At 47.5% G+C, this 18514-nt stretch overlaps 1 protein-coding gene across 3 annotated transcripts in view; it reads left to right on the top strand.

Annotated features, from left to right (window-relative positions):
- Positions 1-18514, top strand: part of sclt1 (sodium channel and clathrin linker 1) — a 144666-nt gene that overhangs the window by 51563 nt on the left and 74589 nt on the right. For all 3 annotated transcript variants that reach the window (XM_038792512.1, XM_038792513.1, XM_038792514.1), the window contains one exon: positions 8412-8502. In XM_038792512.1, the coding sequence (XP_038648440.1) occupies positions 8412-8502 (91 nt within the window). The remainder of the gene's footprint in view (positions 1-8411; positions 8503-18514) is intronic.

The following is an 18514-nucleotide window of genomic DNA, read 5'->3' on the forward strand; positions in this document are numbered from 1 at the left end:
TCTGAAAAACTCAACCAATTTCTTATTTCCGTCATGCCATTTCTCTTCACCCTCAGAAAATGGGACTCATGAAGATTTGTAAACTTCTTATGCCTTGAACCTCAAACTTTTGACTCATATTTTCCATATTACTTATGTTCTCTGGTCTATTTATTTATTTTTCTAAATAATATTTTATTAAGGTATTTGAAAATTTTTATAACAGTAACGAAAACAATGACATCAACATGGTAAAATAAACATTTCCCCCCCCCCCCCCCGCCAGCCCAATCTTCACACAACCATACAACTACAATCCGCCTGCTCCCCCGCTCCCCTCGGAATACTGCATCTGCTGATATTTTTAATTTTCCCCGAGAAAGTCGACAAATGGCTGCCACCTCTGGGTGAACCCTAACATTGACCCTCTTAAGGCAAACTTTATTTTCTAAGACTGAGAAACCCAGCCAGGTCACTAACCCCGGTCTCTACACTCTGGGGCTTCGAGCCCCTCCACATTAATAAGATCTGTCTCCAGGCTACCAGGGAGGCAAAGGGCAGGATGCGGCCTCTTTCACTCCCTGAACTCCTGGCTCTTCCGACACTCCAAAGATCGTTACCTCCGGACTCGGCACCATCCGTGGAGATTGCCTTAGCAAAACACTGCCAAAACCCTCCATGCTTTGGCATGCCCAAAACATGTGGACATGATTTGGTGGGCTTCCTGCACACCTCGCACACCCCATCCTCTACCCTGAATAACTTGCTCATCCTGGCCACTGTCATGTGTGCCCGGTGGACTACCTTAACTTGTATCAGGCTAAGCCTGGTGCACGATGAGGAGGTATTAAGCCTGCTTAGGTCATCCACCAGTAGCCCCGCCTCTATCTCTCCTCCTAACTCGTCCTCCCACTTGCCCTTAAGCTCCTCCACCGGAGTTCCTTCCGCCTCCGAAAGCTCCTGGTAAATATCCAGTACCTTCCCCTCTCGCACTCGTGTCCTGGAAACTACTCTATCCCGTATCCCCCGTGGCAGCAGCAGCGGAAAGGCCGGCACCTGTTTTCTCAGGAAGTCGCGCACCTGCAAATACCTAAAACCATTCCCTGCTGGCAATTTAAATTTATCCTCCAAAGTTTCAAGCTAGGAGAGCTCCCATCTATAAATAGATCCCCCATCCTTCTAATTCCTGCCCTCTGCCAACTCCAGAACCCGCCATCCAGCCTACCCGGTACAAACGTGTGGTTGTTATAAATCGGTGTCCAAATCGATGCTCCGTCCACTCTCTTATATCTCCTCCATTGCCCCCAGATCCTCCGAGCCACCACTACCACCAGACTTGTGGAGTATTGGGCCAACGAGAACGGCAGAGGTGCTGTTACCATGCTCCCAGACTGGTGTCTTTACATGACACCGCCTCCATCTGCTCCCATGCTGACCCCTCCCCCACTACCCACTTCTTGATCATGGCTATATTAGCCGCCCAGTAGTAATGGCAGAAGTTCGGCAGTGCCAACTCGCCCTCCCCCCAACTGCACTCCAGCAACACTTTCTTCACTCGCGGGGTTTTACTCACCCACACAAAGCCCGAAATAATCTTATTCACCCGCTTGAAAAAGGCCTTAGGAATGAAGATGGGAGGGCAGCACGGTGGCACAGTAAGTAGCACTGCTGCCTCACGGCGCCGAGGTTCCAGTTTCGATCCCAGCTCTGGGCCACTGTCCGTGTGGAGTTTGCACATTCTCCCTTTGCGTGGATTTCGCTCCCACAACTCAAAAGATGTGCAGGGTAGGTGGATTGGCCGCGCTAAATTTCCCCTTAATCGGAAAAATGAATTGGGTACTCTAAGTTTATTAAAAAAAAAGGAATGAAGATGGGGAGGCACTGAAAGACGAACAGAAATCTGGGGAGGACCGTCGTTTTCACGGTCTGTACCCTTCCCGCCAGTGATAGCAGGAGCATGTCCCATCTCTTAAAGTTCCCTTCCATTTGTTCTACCAACCGGGATAGGTTTAACTTGTGTAGTACCTCCCATTTCCGGGCCACCTGGATTCCCAGATATCGAAAGCTCTTCCTGCCATTCTAAGTGGCAGCTCTCCCAGTCTCTTCTCCTGCTCTCTGCCCTGGATCACAAACATCTCGCTTTTCCCCATGTTCAGTTTATACCCCGAAAAATTGCCAAATTCCCCCAACATTCGCATTACCTCCCCCATCCCCTCCAATGGGTCCGAAATGTACAAGAGCAGGTCATCTGCGTAGAGCGAGACCCGGTGCTTTCTCTTTCCCCCCCCCCCCGCCCCTCCCGAAACAGCTCTTTCCAGTGCCTAGAGACTCTTAATGCCATGGATTGAGCAAACAGTAACGGGCAGAGGGGGCACCCTTGCCTCATCCCTTGGTGTAGTTCAAAATACCCTGACCGTAGCCAGTTCGTATGCACACTCGCTACTGGTGCCTGATGGAGCAAATGCACCCAGTCAATAAAGCCCTCACCAAACCCAAACCTTCCCAGCACCTCCCACAGGTAATCCCACTCCACTCGATCAAATGCCTTCTCCGCATCCATCGCTACCACCACCTCCGCCTCCTCTCCTGAAGGCACCATAATGACATTTAGAAGCCTTCGAACATTGGCCTTGAGTTGCCTGCCCTTAACAAATCCCGTCTGGTCTTCCCCTATCACCCCCGGGACACAGTCCTCTATCCTTGTGACCAGTATCTTAGCCTGCAGTTTGGTATCCACATTCAGTAGAGAAATCGGTCTGTATAACCCGCATTGCTCTCCTTCTCCCGTTTCAAGGTCAATGAAATCGAGGCCTGCGACATTGTTGGGTGGAGGACTCCCTTCTCTCTTACTTTGTTGAATGTCCTCACCAACAGTGGGCTCAATATCGCTGAAAATATCTTGTTGAATTCCACCGGATAGCCGTCAGGCCCCGGAACCTTGCCCGCCTGCATGCCCTCCAGCCCCTTGATTATTTCCTCAATCTCAATTGGGGCTCCCAGGTCCTCCTCCACCCTCGAGAACCTCAACTGATCCAAAAATTTGCCTTATCCGTTGCACCCCAGCCAGGGGTTCCGACTCATAATTTACTATAAAAATCCTTAAACACCTCGTTCACCCCCGCTGGGTCCAGGACAGTATTACCATCTCTACTCTTTACTTTACCTATCTCACTGGCGGCCGCCTTTTTTCCTGAGCTGGTGCACCAACATTCTGCTTGCCTTTTCCCCGTACTCCTAGATCGCAACCCCCCCCCCCCCCAACTCTTGCCTTCCTCAACTGTTCCACTGCTTTCAACAGCCCAAACTCCACATGTAACCTCCGCTGCTCCCTCCGTAGCCCCGCGTCCGGGTTCTCCGACTATCTCTTGTCCACATGGAGTATCTCCTCCACTAATCTATCCCTCTCAGCTTGTTCCGCCTTTTCTCTGTGGGCCCGTATCGAGATTCATTCCCCTGTGACCACTGCCTTCAAAGCTTCCCAGACCGTCGCTGCAGAGACCTCCCCCATATCATTTGTTTTCAGGTAGTTCTGGATGGATTTGTTAACCCGCCCACAGACCGCCTCGTCCACTAGCAACCCCACATCCAGTCTCCACAGCAGGCATTGCCCCCTCTCCACACTAACCCGTAGATCCACCCAGTGGGGGGTCGTGATCCGATACTGCAATTGCCGAGTACTCAGTATCCACCACCCCCGGTATTCGAGCCCTGCTGTGAACAAAAAAGTCAATGCGAGAGTATACCTTGTGGACATGTGGGAAAAAAAAGGAAAACTCCTTCACCCTTGCAAACCTCCATGGGTCTACTTCCCCCCCCCCCCCCCCCCCCCCCCCCCCCATCTGTTCCATAAAACACTTCAATTCCTTTGCCGCGGCTGGCCTCCTCCCTGTCCTGGATTTTGACCAGTCCAATTCTGGATTAATGACTGTTTTGAAGTCCCCTCCCGTGATCAAGTTATGTGACTCTAAGTCTAGGATCTTACCTAACACCCACCTCATAAATTCCACGTCATCCCAATTCGAAGCATGTATGTTCACAAGTACCACTCTCACCCCCTCCAGCTTCCCACTCACCATTATGTACCTACCCCCCTTGTCTGACACGATTCTCCCTGCCTCGAATGCCACTCGTTTGCTGATCAAGATCGCTACCCCACTGGTCTTTGAGTCCAGTCCTGAGTGAAACATTTGGCTAACCCACCCCTTCCTCAATCTCGTCTGGTCTGTAACCTTTAGGTGTGTCTCTTGTAGCATTGCCATGTCCGTCTTCAGTTCCCTCAAATGCCCGAACACGTGAGCCCTCTTGACCGGCCCATTCAGTCCTCTCACATTCCATGTGATCAGCCTGGACGGGGGGGATCTTCCAACCCCCCACCCTGCCGAATAGCCATCACCCTTTTTCGGCCTGCCTCGAGCTTGCGCCCTCCGTTTCCTCAAGTCCCCACTCGGGCTGTCGCCGTTCCCAACCTCCCATTTGTCCCTTATTAACAGTTCCTCCCCTGTCAGCAAAGCAACTCCCCCTTTCCCACTCCCCCAGCAACAACACTAAAAACCCAATCCCCCAAGTCAAGCTCCAGCTTAACACCTGCCCAACCCCACTGTGCTTCCGAGAGTCAGATGACCCATGCTGACATGATAGCTCCCGCCACTGGCAACAAGCAGTCTGTCTCCCTATTGTACTCTCCTCTCCCCCGCCCCCACCCCCACATGAATAAACATTTTTAAAGCATCACATTCCCCAGTAAACAAACAGAAAAAAAACAGTGAAGAAACAATCACTTTAGAAAAATAGTCACCCAAAAAGCAGAACTAAATTCACAGCCCCCCCCTCCCCCCAACAAGGTCCCTGCACGACAGATTGACCGTTAACCATCCGCACAGCCCATTGTTTCACATTGAGCTACTTAAATGTTTACAATCCAGCACCACAAATCGCTACCACAGTACATCTCCAAGGCTTAAGTGTCTTTTAATTTGCCTCCAGCTTCGTTTCTTTAATAAAGGTCCATACTTTGTCTGGCATTTCAAAGTAGAAGTCCCGTTCCTCATGTGTGACCACAGGCGGGCTGGGTACAGCATCCCGAACCTCACCCCCTTCTTAAAGAGGGCCGTTTTTGCCCGATTGAACTCTGGTCTATTTATAATGAAGTATTCAATCATACCCAGTGGAATGGATTTTGGCAATAAGGCAATGTCCTCAGGGAAGGTTCTTTCCTCACTTCCCTCCATCACTGTGTGGTCTGGCTGGCTGCTGCTGCTATCTATCTGGGCTGGCTCTGCTCTCTCTCGCCCTTGCTGGTCTGGTTTCTGCCCAATCCAGCCCTCTCATTCTCTGCTTTGCCTGCCTGGTCAGGTTGCCCTGTTCTCACTGGCCGCTGCTCTCCAATTCCCTGACACTACACTGGTGCTTGCCTGGTCTTCTTTCTATCACTTGGCTCTTGCTCGGGAGGCCAAACTTCGAACCTCAACAACCCTGGATGCTCCTGGCTGGCTGCCTGGTTGCTGCAGCTGCTGGCTACCTGGCCTGGCATCTGCTCTTTCTCACCCTTGCTGGGCCGGTTTCTTCCCAATCCAGCCCTCCCACTCTCAGCTTTGCCTGGCTGGCCTCTGGCCCTGGTCAAGTTGCTCTGTTCTCACTGGCCGCTGCTCTCCAATTCCCTGACACGACACAAGTGCTTGCCTGGTCTTCTTTCTATCACTTGGCTCTTCTCGGGGGGCCAAGTTTCGAACCTCAACAACCCTGGATGCTCCTGGTTGGCTGCTTGGTTGCTGCAGGTGCTGGCTACCTGGCCTGGCCTCTGCTCTTTCTCACCCTTGCTATCAGGTCCGGATTCTTCCTAACCCAGCCTTCTCACCCTCTGCCTGACTATCCTCTGGCTCTGGTCGAGTGCTCCAATGGCAACTGATCTGAATCCCCAAGACATGACACACGGTGCTTGCCTGGTGTGTAATTAATGTAGGACATTTTTATATATTACGTGTCTGTTGCAGTAATATTATTAAAATAACTTTTGGGCTAAAGTATCCGGATTATATGTCTGCTAAAACTGTGATTAGGGGTTAACAGCTAGGCAGGCTGTGATGTCACCTCATAGGAGGGGCTGGGCCTGTTTTTAGTTTCCTTTTTGAGCCTGCCTAGTGTCAAATGTTTTTAGTTTCATTTTGAGAATTCTGCTGTGGTTTCTGAGGAAAGGAGGTGTGTTTCTCGGCCTGACTTCTGAAAGCTTCTCTCCCAAGGACTTTTTGATTAAATCTGTAAGCCACTGAGTGTTAACTGTACTCACAAGTGTTATTTGATCTGAATGTGTGGACTATGCTTAATTGAAATTTCAGAAGTAGATGAGAAAGTAGACCTTTCTTTATTTTTTAAGTTTTCCTTGGATGCAAATGGGGTTAATCCTAATAACAATAATAATAATCTTTATTAGTATCGCAAGTAGGCTTACATTAACACTGCAATGAAGTTACTGTGAAAATCCCCTAGTCGCCACACTCTAGCGCCTGTTCGGGTACACAGGGAAAATTCAGAATGTCCAATTCACCTGACAAGCACATCTTTCGGGACTTGTGGGAGGAGACCGGAGCACCCGGAGGAAACCCACGCAGACACGGGGAGAAAGTGCAGACTCCGCACAGTGACCCAAGCTGGGAATTAAACCTGGGTCCCTGGCACTGTGAAGCAACACTGCGGTGTGAGGTAAACCGGGCCCTCCTGAATCCGCGGGCCAAAGCAGACACCCAGCTGCACTCTTCCAGAAGGCTGGCGGTGAAGAGATCGGGAGCCATTTTACCCAGGCCCGTCAAGACTTCCTTTGGCCTCATGAAAGTCTTTGTTGTGGTCATCCCATTTCTGCACGTGGGCACTCAGATCAGCAAGAGCTTTGCCTCGCTACTGGAGGAGCACAACATCTTTGTCCCAATCGATGACGCTGATGATCATTAACTGTGCCACCATGCCACCCACATTCCTGTGTTAATAGTGAAGTATGTTTTAATCTAAAAGATCCCTAGGTGTCGGTGGAATTACTCCTGGAGCAAAGTATCCTTTCATCACAATTTACAAATTGAAACATTGTTGGGGTCTCATCCAGTTTCCTAACATAAATTGGGATCTGGTCCAGGTACCGTAACACTGACCTTTGTACCTCCTGACTGCTACTCTGCTCACCTGTCAGTTCTCACTCGGGTGGCTGGGCATTGAGCATGTGTGTTCCTGGCCAGCTGCTGCTGGCTATCTGGCCTGGTGGCCTCTGTTTGTTTTGGTTGGTTGTCCACCTGCCCTCTTCAGTCTTGGACTGGAGGTAGAAAGTCAACCCATTGCTCCCCTTGACGGCCATTGGCCAACAACACCTCCTTGCCACGCTGAAGACTTTGCAGACTCTCACCCCGATGTTAGGTCAGCAACCTCACTTTTGCCTCAAGCAGCCCACCAGACCAAATGCCAGAAACAAGATTGCTGCTTTGCACCTTTTACTCAGTGAAATTCAGAAATTTCACATCAGTTCAGGAGTCTATGTCTGAACTGCTCTAAATCTCTACCACCTCGGACCATCTGGCAAACGTTTTATGCTCCAAAGGGGAGTCCACCAATAGGAGCTTGATGTTATTCTGTAATATCTGCTATACCTGCTCAGCCTATCAGCAGATTTGGAGCTACCAAGGCTCTGATTGGTGTTTCCATAACAGTGGGCAGCATGGTAGCACAGTGGTTATTATAGTTGCTTCACAGCTCCAGGGTCCCAGGTTCGATTCCCGGCTTGTGTCACTGTCTGTGTGGAGTCTGCACGTCTCCCCGTGTCTATGTGGGGTTTCCTCCGGGTGTGCCTGTTTCCTCCCACGGTCCAAAGATGTGCAGATTAGGTGGATTGGCCATGCTAAACTGCTGTTAATGTCCAAAAAAAAAGTTAGGTGGGGTTACGGGGATAGGGTGGAGGGTGCTCTTTCCAAGGGCCGGTGCAGACTCGATGGGCCAAATGGCCTCCTTGTGCACTGTAAATTCTATGATTCTATGAACATTCATCTTTCTGTGTCGCTCCTTTGGCTGGAGCCTGGCGCTGTACTGCGTGTGTTTCATTGAAAATCTGCCTCTGGCTACACTATTTAATTGCAAGGATTAATCTTGTATCAAAAATAATTTAACAAGGATTGATATGCTACATATGAAATATTCATTATTATTTCTCCACGGTAACATTTTTTCATAGACTTATTTTTCTTCAATGGACACAGTAACCACGTGCAGTGATGGTCCATGAACCACAGGTTGGGAACCACTTCTGTACTCCGACTGTGCTCTTACCAATGCCTTATGCAACTAAAGTATCATCTTCCTGCTTTTGTAAGGAATTCCTCTCAATAAATGCTTAATCGATATAATCTATGCCCTATTGCACATAACGGTTCCAGAATTTGTTCCAACTTTTGTTTGTGCAGGAAAACAAAACTGGACTTACGAACAGCAACTTTGAAGGTGGAGGAAATGAACAAAATGATGCAACGGATGCAACAAGACATGCAGAGAAATGTATGTAAATGTTCACCACTAGGTAGAAAACTGACTGTAGAAGGCTTATGTATCATTCTATTATCTTGAATAAGGATACTTATCTTTTTAAAATTTTTCCAATTAAGGGGCAATTAAGTGTGGCCAATCCACCTACCCTGCACATCTTTGGGTTGTGGAGGTGAAACCCATGCAGACACTGGGAGAATGTGCAAACTCCACACAGACAGTGACCCGGGGCCGGGATCGAACTCGGTTCCTCGGTGATGTGAGGCAGAAGTGTTAACTACTGGGCCACCGTGCTGCCCCATGAATAAGGATTTTTAAGCAGAAGATTGCATGTTGCAGTTTTGGATTTATTATTTTAAACAAAGGCCTCCTGGGTACGGTTCTCATCCTCTAAAGTTTTCAAAGTGACAACTATAATCCATATATTCTTACAGTGTACATTACTGCATAACACCTCGTTGATATATGTGCAGTGTGGTTTCCTTTTAAATTAGAATTGAGTGAAACACAAACATTATTGATTTGCTGGTTTTAAGTTTTTTTGTTTCTTATCAAACTGCCTGCTATCGGAGAATAGGACCATTGCAATGATGTTATAAAAGAATAAAAAGATGACAATAAAGTTGCGATCCCTCAAGAGACTGATAACTTTTATAAAGGTATTTAAAATCTAGTGACCTGTAGAGTCTGCACGTTCTCCACGTGTCTGCGTGAGTTTTCTCCGGGTGCTCTGGTTTTCTCCCACAGTCCAAAGATGTGGAGGTTAGGTGGATTGGCCATGAAAAATTGCCCTTATGTCCAAAACAAAAAGGTTACGTGGGGTTACGGGGATAGGGTGGAGGTGTGAGCTTGGGTAGGGTGCTCTTTCCAAGGGCCGGTGCAGACTCAATGGGCCGAATAGCCTCCTTCTGCACTCTAAGTTCTATGATTTGTTGCTCTGTTTACTTGCTATAAATATGGTGGTTAATAAGGTCGCCTTTCTTAATCCTAATTATGAGTATACTTTCAGAGTCGCCAGGTATCTCTTGATACCGCCACAAGGTTCAACCCGAATACCGATCAAAGAGCCAATACACCAGTTAGTTAGTTCGAAGTTAATACTACTTTATTTACACACAGTATGATTTACTCATGCACAATAACACTACAGGCTAAACTATATCACTAACACCTATGCTTAACTTCGGGTGCCCACTCAAGTCAGAAAAACAATGGCCGGGCAGCACGGTGGCGCAGTGGCTTAGCCCTGCTCCCTCACGGCGCTGAGGTCCCAAGTTCGATCCCGGCCCAGGGTCACTGTCCGTGTGGAGTTTGCACATTCCCCGTATTTGGTTGGGTTTCACCCCCACAACCCAAAGATGTGCAGGGTAGGTGAATTGGCCAAGCTAAATTGCCTTTAATTGGAAAATCAATTGGGCATTAATTGGGTATTCTAAATTTATTTTTTTTTAAACAATGGCCGTTCCTCAATGTGGAGCGTGAAGGATCATATTACTGAATCTTCTTTGTTCTCTGCCTAAGTTGAGCACCCGCAATCAAGGACAGGTTCTATCCTACTCTGTCCTATGGATTGGAACCTTTACCTAAATTGCTTTATGTACATCACATCATTATAAAATTCTAAGGGGCACTATGACATTCAAGCATGCATTACATTTCTTTATCATTTAAAACACGGGAACCTCTAATTATCCTCCTCTAAACTATCCTTAGTCAATCAAAAGAATTTACAAACTGTATAAACTATATAATAGCAGCATTACATTTCTCTGTATCTTGGCAGTCAAGTACAGAATTTCACATTTTTCTTTTATTCGAACAAACAAAAAAAATTAATCGTGCACTTTATTTACTTAGAGAGAGTGGGGATTTTGCTGGAGTCCAAAAATAGGGGCTCAGTACGTGTCTCTGGGTGTGGTGTGTGGCAGGGCTGGGAAACATTCACGGCCTGTGCGGTAGGGGTCAGGAGGGTCGCGTCCGCGCGCAACTGTAGTGATCCCACGAGAATCCAAATGTAGACCATGATGTCTGTCTTCATGTTCTCTTTTTCCTTCTTGGTCTTCCTCTGACTTCTGTTGTTCTGGATTTCCTGTAGACACGAGCGTAATATCTGTTATTACCTTGTTTAAAATCTCGTATGTCTGTCCTTTTATTATCAGTTGCCCATTAGAATTGTCACCATATGTGACTCCCTCATTTTTTTTTTAAACCAAATATTTTTGGGGACAAGACATCCGAAAAGAAAATACTGTCACAGTGCGAGCAGTCTCGCAGCCTGTGTGATCGATGCGGTGAGTGGATGGACTATCTCTCCGTCCGGTAGCAAAGCGTTTCATTCAAGTGTTTGAGAATGTAAATAGCATGTGGGAGAGCGACCTAAGGGTCGCCGGAAAACAAATAAAACTCATGGCAAAGAGCATTCTTTAAACCACAGACTAAAAGAACAGTAAAAGAGGTTCGAACCAAAAGTTCTGAATGGGGTGCATATGGGCCGCGGCGGGGCAAGAATGGGTGGAATCCCCGGGTAGGACGGTGAATAGTGCTGTAGGTGCACTACCCCAGCGTAGCTGACCAGATGGGGGTCCTCGTGCAGGGCGGGGATCAGTGCCATTACCCCACTGCCTGGGTGACCGGACAAGAACGGAAAGAATTTGTGTTCGCCGTGGATACGATTTGATTAGGGATAGTCAACATAGTTTGTGAAGGGTAGGTCGTGCCTCACAAACCTCATTGAGTTCTTTGAGAAGGTGACCAAACAGGTGGATGAGGGTAAAGCTGTTGATGTGGTGTATATGGATTTCAGTAAAGTGCTTGATAAGGTTCCCCATGGTAGGCTATTGCAGAAAATACAGAGGCATGGGATTCAGGGTGATTTAGCAGTTTGGATCAGAAATTGGCTAGCTGATAGAAAACAAAGGGTGGTGATTAATGGGAAATGTTCTGACTGGTGTCCAGTTACTAATGGTGTACCACAAGGATCTGTTTTGGGGCCGTTGCTGTTTGTCATTTTTATAAATGACCTGGAGGAGGGCGTAGAAGGATGGGTGAGTAAATTTGCAGATGACACTAAAGTCGGTGGAGTTGTGGACAGTGCAGAAGGATGTTACAAGTTACAGAGGGACATAGATAAGCTGCAGAGCTGGGCTGACAGGTGGCAAATGGAGTTTAATGCAGAAAAGTGTGAGGTGATTCATTTTGGAAGGAGTAACAGGAATATAGAGTACTGGGCTAATGGTAAGATTCTTGGTAGTGTGGACGAGCAGAGAGATCTCGGTGTCCATGTCCATAGATCCCTGAAAGTTGCCACCCAGGTTGAGAGGGTTGTTAAGAAGGCGTACGGTGTGTTAGCTTTTATTGGTAGAGGGATTGAGTTTCAGAGCCATGAGGTCATGTTGCAGCTGTACAAAACTCTGGTGCGGCCGCATTTGGAGTATTGTGTGCAGTTCTGGTCGCCGCATTATAGGATGGATGTGGAAGCATTGGAAAGGGTACAGAAGAGATTTACAAGGATGTTGCCTGGTATGGAGGGAAGATCTTATGAGGAAAGGCCGAAGGACTTGAGGCTGTTTTCGTTAGAGAAGAAGGTTAAGAGGTGACTTAATTGAGGCATACAAGATGATCAGAGGATTAGATAGGGTGGACATTGAGAGCCTTTTTCCTTGGATGGTGATGTCCAGTACGAGGTGACATAGCTTTAAATTGAGGGGAGATAGATATAGGACAGATGTCAGAGGTAGGTTCTTTACTCAAGAGTAGTAAGGGCTTGGAATGCCCTGCCTGCAACAGTAGTAGACTCGCCAACACTAAACACATTCAAATGGTCATTGGATAGGCATATGGACGATAAGGGAATAGTGTAGAGGGACTTTAGAGGGGTTTCACAGGATGGCGCAACATCGAAGGCTGAAGTGCCTGTACTGCGCTGTTATGTTCTATGATACTGCCTCTTATGAAAATGAAATGAAAATCGCTTATTGTCACGAGTAGGCTTCAATGAAGTTACTGTGAAAAGCCCCTAGTCGCCACATTCCGGCGAGGCTGGTACGGGATTACCGTCGAATCAGAAGAGTAGTTATGAGTGGGTGTCTGTTGACAAACTTGTTCCTGTAACTGCCACTTGGTATTAAAAGAGTGGTTATGACTGCATCAAAATTTGGCATGGGGCCATGAATAAACTTTATCAGAAGGTCATACACAAACAAACATTCAACATTTAAAATTAACAAACTAAAATAACAAAATCGGGCAGGCTCCATCAGGAAGAAGGACACCGTAAATCTCCATCGGTTCCTTTCTACCATCATCTAGACACCTCATTGTTCCACTGCAAAAAGAGTCGCAAAGGGGCTTCGCTTGTGGGAGTCAGACTCTGAGTCATCATCTTCTGGTTGCCACACTCGTGACTGGAGTAGCTGTGCCAAAGCCGCTTGGGGAGATGTGGGGTCCATCTCATCGTTCCGGATGAGTCTGTAGCAATTGTCGCGGTGCCAATGTTGAGGTTGGAGGTGGTAGGAGGTGATCTATTGTCATCGGGCGGTGGGTCCGGTTTAGGTGTTTTTAATGTATGTGGTCTCAAAGGATCCTGTTCGGAGTCGCTGGGAATGGGGCCTGGTGCAGAATTGAAATTGTGTGGTGGTTCCACGGGGTCTAATGTTTCAGTGCTATCGCTGTCGGTGTCGCTGCTGGTCGAATGAAGGGAGAGGCGGAGTCGTGCCTCTGGGGGTGAACATGAGTGCAAAGGGGAGAATTGTGTCCCATGTGGTATTGTGCTGTTGCACCATTTTCCTGAGGGTTTCCTTGAGGGTTCTATTCATTCGCTCTACGATTCTGCTCGATTGGCGGTGATGGGCAATATGGAATTTTTGTCGGATGCCGCAAATTGTGAGGACATTTTTCATGACGCGTCCTGTGAAATATAAACCTTAATCTCACTCTATACTATGGGGAAGTCCCCATCTTGTGAAGATGTGCTGCGCTAGGATCTTGGCTGTCATTTTTGCCTAATTGGTTCTGGATGGAAAAGCTTCCACCCATTTCGTGAAGGTGTCGATTACTACCAACACATACTTAAAACCATTCCTGCAGGGGGTTAGGGGTCCTATGTAATCAATCTGTAAATTCGTCCAGGGGCCATTAACAGGGCAGGTGTGACTGAGCTGACCTTTCCTCGCATACCTGTCTGGATTGTTCTGGGCGCAAATTAAACAATTTTCAATTAAATGCATTACATTGGATTTTAAATCGGGCCACCAGCAGAGAGGTCTGAGGTGGGCAAGGGTTGCATCTATCCTTGGTGTCCATGGTTGTCATGGAATTGGCAGATAATTTGGTTTCTATCTTGGGTGGGGACCACATAAATACCATCTTTAAAAATTATGCCGTCCTGTGTCGTTAAAGTGTTTCTGTACTTATCATAGGGGGCTGGGAAGTTACGTTTTACAACTTCCCTGAGCTTTTCATCTTCCTTTTGGGCCTGAGCTAAATCTTGAATATTGGTCTGTGAGACCTGGACCGTGTGTACTGGGGCACTCTCAGGGGGATTCCAAAAGTGACCGTGTCTGGAACCTGCCTTTGCTAGGGCGTCTGCCTTAACGTTACCAGGGGGAGGGAAGAACAATGGTGGCTACGAACTTTAATGATACCACATTTACGATCTTTAGCTGTCCTGAGAATATACTGGAGTAATGGGGCTGAGGGTAGGGGCTTTCCATCCGCGGAAACAAAACCTCTAGATTTCCACAGGGGTAGGAATTCCGTTAAACTATTGCAGACATATAGGCTGTCGGAATATATGTCAGCTGAGGTCAGGAACGCATCGGGGTGCTCTACAATATATCTTACGGCTGCTAATTCGGCTGCCTGCGAACCTAGATGTCCAGGCAACTTCAATGATATCGCCTTGAAAGTGCGTCCATGCGCGTCCTCTACAAAAATGCCACAACCAGTGATTTGTAAAACTGTGGAGGAGCCATCCACATAAATCTTTAGGGGTGCGTCTGTGGGCTGGGGTTTGTGGGGTGTAGTATCTGGTTTTGGGAGAGCTGATTTGGGTACAAAGGGTCCTGTATTGTGCCTGGTGGTAATGATCTCACACTCATGTGGGGTGCCTGCGTACTGTAAATTATCTGCGAGAAACGCGTGTGTCTTAGTTCTTTTAACTGTAATGTCCCGCCCTTGTAAGAGTAGGGTCCATTGTGCTGCGCAGATTTTGCTGACCGTGCCGTCCTTTAGTCTACCGTCGAGTAGAAGTTGGGTGGGAGTGTGCTCTGTTAAAATGGTTATGGGGTTAAGTCCTATTATGTACGCAAAGTACTAAATAGCCCAAAAAACTGCAAGTGCCTTTCGCAGGCAGAAAATCCTTGCTCTACTGGATCGAGAACTTGTGAGGACTATGCTATGGGGCCTAAACGATCATGTCGTTCTTGGAGGAGCACGGCCGAAAGGGTTCGGTCGGTGATTGCAACCTCAATTGCGTATGGGGAGTGTGGATCTAGGACCTGTAACGCGGGAGCTGTGCTGAGGGCTCGTTTTAATGCATCCACGGGATCCATGTGCTGTGGAAGCCATTCCCATGGGGCTTGCTTTTTTAGGGGTTCGGAGAGAGGTGCTGCCTTTGTGGCAAAACCGTCTATGTGGTTCCTGCAGTAGCCAACCAGTCCTAGAAATGACCGAAGGGCTGTGACATTATGGGGCAAGGGCAATTTGACAATGGAGTCACTGCGTTTCTGCTCGATCTCGCGTTTGCCATGGGTGATTACTGTGCCAAAATAAATGACCTTTTCTTGTAGAATCTGGGCCTTTTTGGGGTTTACCTTGCATCCGATTTCGTGAAGGAGTCCTAATAATTCGGAGAGAAGCGAAATGTGCTCTTCCTTAGTATCCGTTTGTTGAAGTAAGTCGTCTACATACTGGATGAGGCAATCGGGTCGGGAAAATTTAGCTAATCCATTTGCCAGCTGTCGGTGGAAAATGCAGGGGGAGTTGTGGAAGCCTTGTAGTAGGCACGTCCACGTGTATTGCTGTCCCTGGAACGTGAAAGCAAATTTGTATTGGCACGCTTTATCCAATGGAATGGACCAACAGCCGTTGCTGATGTCCAAAACCGAGAGAAAATTTGACTGGGGTCCCTGTTTTAACATTGTTTTGGGACTCGTGGCTACAGTGGGAACTGCTAATGGTGTGACTTGTTTAGTTCCCTCTAATCGATGGTCAGTCGCCATGAGCCATCGGGTTTCCTGACGGGCCAAATTGAGGCATTGTTCGTTGAGGCTACTGAACGAAGTATGCCTTGGTCAAGCAAACTTTGAATGACCTTTGCGATTTCTTCCTCTGCTTGTTGGGGAAAACCGTACTGTTTTTGGGGTTTGGGGTCGGGTCCTGTGATGTTGACTAAACTTGCTATCTTGCTGCACTCTTGCTTGTGCTGGGCAAAAGAAGCTTTGTGTCTCTGCAAAACGTCTCTACCGTTTTTGTCCTGACTAATAGCTCGTGAATCAAACCAGAAGTGTCCTACTGCGGTAATCCTGTGTGTGTAGTCGCCAACTGTGAGCGTGGCAGGGGCTCGTGCTGCCTTTGCCATTATTTATTTATTTGGTCGAACGAAAGATTGTGGGAGCTCATAAAGTCTATCCCCAAAATGTGTTCGGCTGTCTGGGGTAGATCTACGAGAACGACAGGGTGTTTGGTTTTAATGTTGCCTATCTGAATCGCTATAGGGGCTGTGATGTGTCCCTGCTGCAAGTGTCCTGTGAAACCGCTGAGGGTAATGGTATCTGTGATGGGCCATGTATCTCGTAGGAACATTGTGGAGGAATTCAGCGTGGTGCGGGACCCTCCTGTGTCCCAAAGAAATTCTACGGGGTGTCCCCGGACTGTGCCTGCTACTACCGGTCTCCCGGACTTGTCCCAAAGGGTGTCGCAGACCCAAGTTGGGGAGTCCGAACACCATCAATCGATGCCGTTCATGTCTGCGTTCTTGGTACGGGCGCTAACACTATGAATGGGCTTGGCTCTATTCTTTTTTTAAATAAATTTAGAGAACCCAATTATTTTTTCCAATTAAAGGGCAATTTGGCGTGGCCAGTCCACCTATCCTACACATGTTTCCGTCTGCTGACTGCCTTCCAAATATACATTCAGGCTCTGTGCCTGCTTGTTCCTTAGTATTGTCCATTTTACCCTATAGGCTCTGCGAGTGTCCATTTTATATACTGAAAGTGGCCATCCCAGATGGCTACAGATACCCACAGCTACCTCAGCTACACTTCTTCACACCTCCTGTAAGGACTCTATTCACTTCTCACAGTTTCTCTCTCTCTGTCACATTGTTTCTGATGATGCAACCTTCCACAACATGTTTTCTTGCACCTGGTGCCACCTGGGCAGCCTGGCACCCTGGCACTGCCATCTTGGTTCCAGCCTGGCGCTGCCAAGGTGCCCAGTGTACCTGCCAGCTGGTAATACCAAGCTGGAAATTTTCATGTGGTGGGGGGGGGCACTGCTTTTGTGTGTGTGGCCGGGGAAGGAAGTGCAAGGGCCACCTTCGTGAGTTGGGGCTTGGGGGAGTTTGGGGGTTGCATCACGAGCGTGAGAGACCAGGACGCCATTTAAAAGTGGCATCCCGATCTTGCTGCACTGACTAATTCTGGCGAGCAGAGATCCTCAATGCAGAAAACGGAACTGAGTGCGGCCTCGGGAGCCCGTCCCCCGCTGAGGCCCCATATCTAACCGGATGGGCATTCGATAGGGTGTTTTTCACCGCTGCGAGCGGCAGGAAACTCACGGCTAAACCTGCTCGCTATGGGGCTCTGATCCCATTTAGTTAGATTGCGCCCTCGGTCTCTTTAATGCCAACACAGCTGCCCTGGCTATTGTTTATAGATTTGAATATGTCTCATCTTCCCAGCGAGACAACCTGGGTCCCACTTAACTGGTTCAAAAACCAAGTTATCCAAGCTTGTTAGAATTCGGAACATGTCACACGATAGATCGTTATACTGAAATTAAGAAGAAGGTGCATAACGGTCATACAACTTCATATTTGTGGCACTGTCCACATGAGACAACAATTTAAAACCACATTGCTGCTTTTGGCACATGCTAGAAGTAGGCATGTTTAACTGTCCAGTGAGAATGGAATTGGGCACACAATGTCCTCTGTGGTGAAAAATAGGCTGTTGAATTTGTCTTTTGGATGTGTTAGTGAGGAATGGCCACGGAAAGGAAACTGGTGCCCATTGAGTTGTACCCTGGCAGGGAGTAAAGTTGAATGATTTGTGGAAAAAGAGGTCAAATGAAAACTAAATGTCATGAGTTAGATTTACATCATGTCCGAATTGGGTTGTACCCAGACAATTGGCAGAATGAATATGATTAAACTGCAGTCACCTGCGTTCAGAAATATGTCAGCCACATGCTTAGATTTTCACATACATTGTTGAGCTGGCTTAGTTTTTTATTCATATTTTGACAATAGACTTAAGTCAGAGCAAGTGATTTGTTGGAGTGTACACCTTAGTATCTATTTTACCAACATGCTGAAGCTACAGCTATTAAACTGGCACAAAGTGAAGATCCAAGGGGTTGGTTGGCTTTTTAAAAACTGGATTTGAACAGATGTAGTTCAATATAGTGATAATTGGCACAAGCTGTAAAATTACACCAGTGTTACATCCCTAGTATGTGCTAATGAATTAGACTTTATTGCATTTTCAACATGGGTGACTAAATTGGATACTTATACCCTATAAATAGTGAAAAAAATTGATTCAGTTCATGCCAAATCCAACCATGTTTTCTAATTATAAAATGCACAGATTGAGAGTTGCACGCTGCCACAAAAAAGGTACAGTGAGAAGTCTTACAACATCAGGTTAAAGTCCAACAGGTTTGTTTGGAATCACTAGCTTTTAAAGGGTAGCTGCTTCGTCAGACGATGAAGGAGCTACGCTCCGAAAGCTAGTGATTCCAAACAAACCTGTTGGACTTTAACCTGGTGTTGGAAGACTCCTTACTGTGCCCACCC

Source organism: Scyliorhinus canicula, chromosome 3 (genome assembly GCF_902713615.1).
Source record: "Scyliorhinus canicula chromosome 3, sScyCan1.1, whole genome shotgun sequence".
Classification (NCBI taxonomy): domain Eukaryota; kingdom Metazoa; phylum Chordata; class Chondrichthyes; order Carcharhiniformes; family Scyliorhinidae; genus Scyliorhinus; species Scyliorhinus canicula.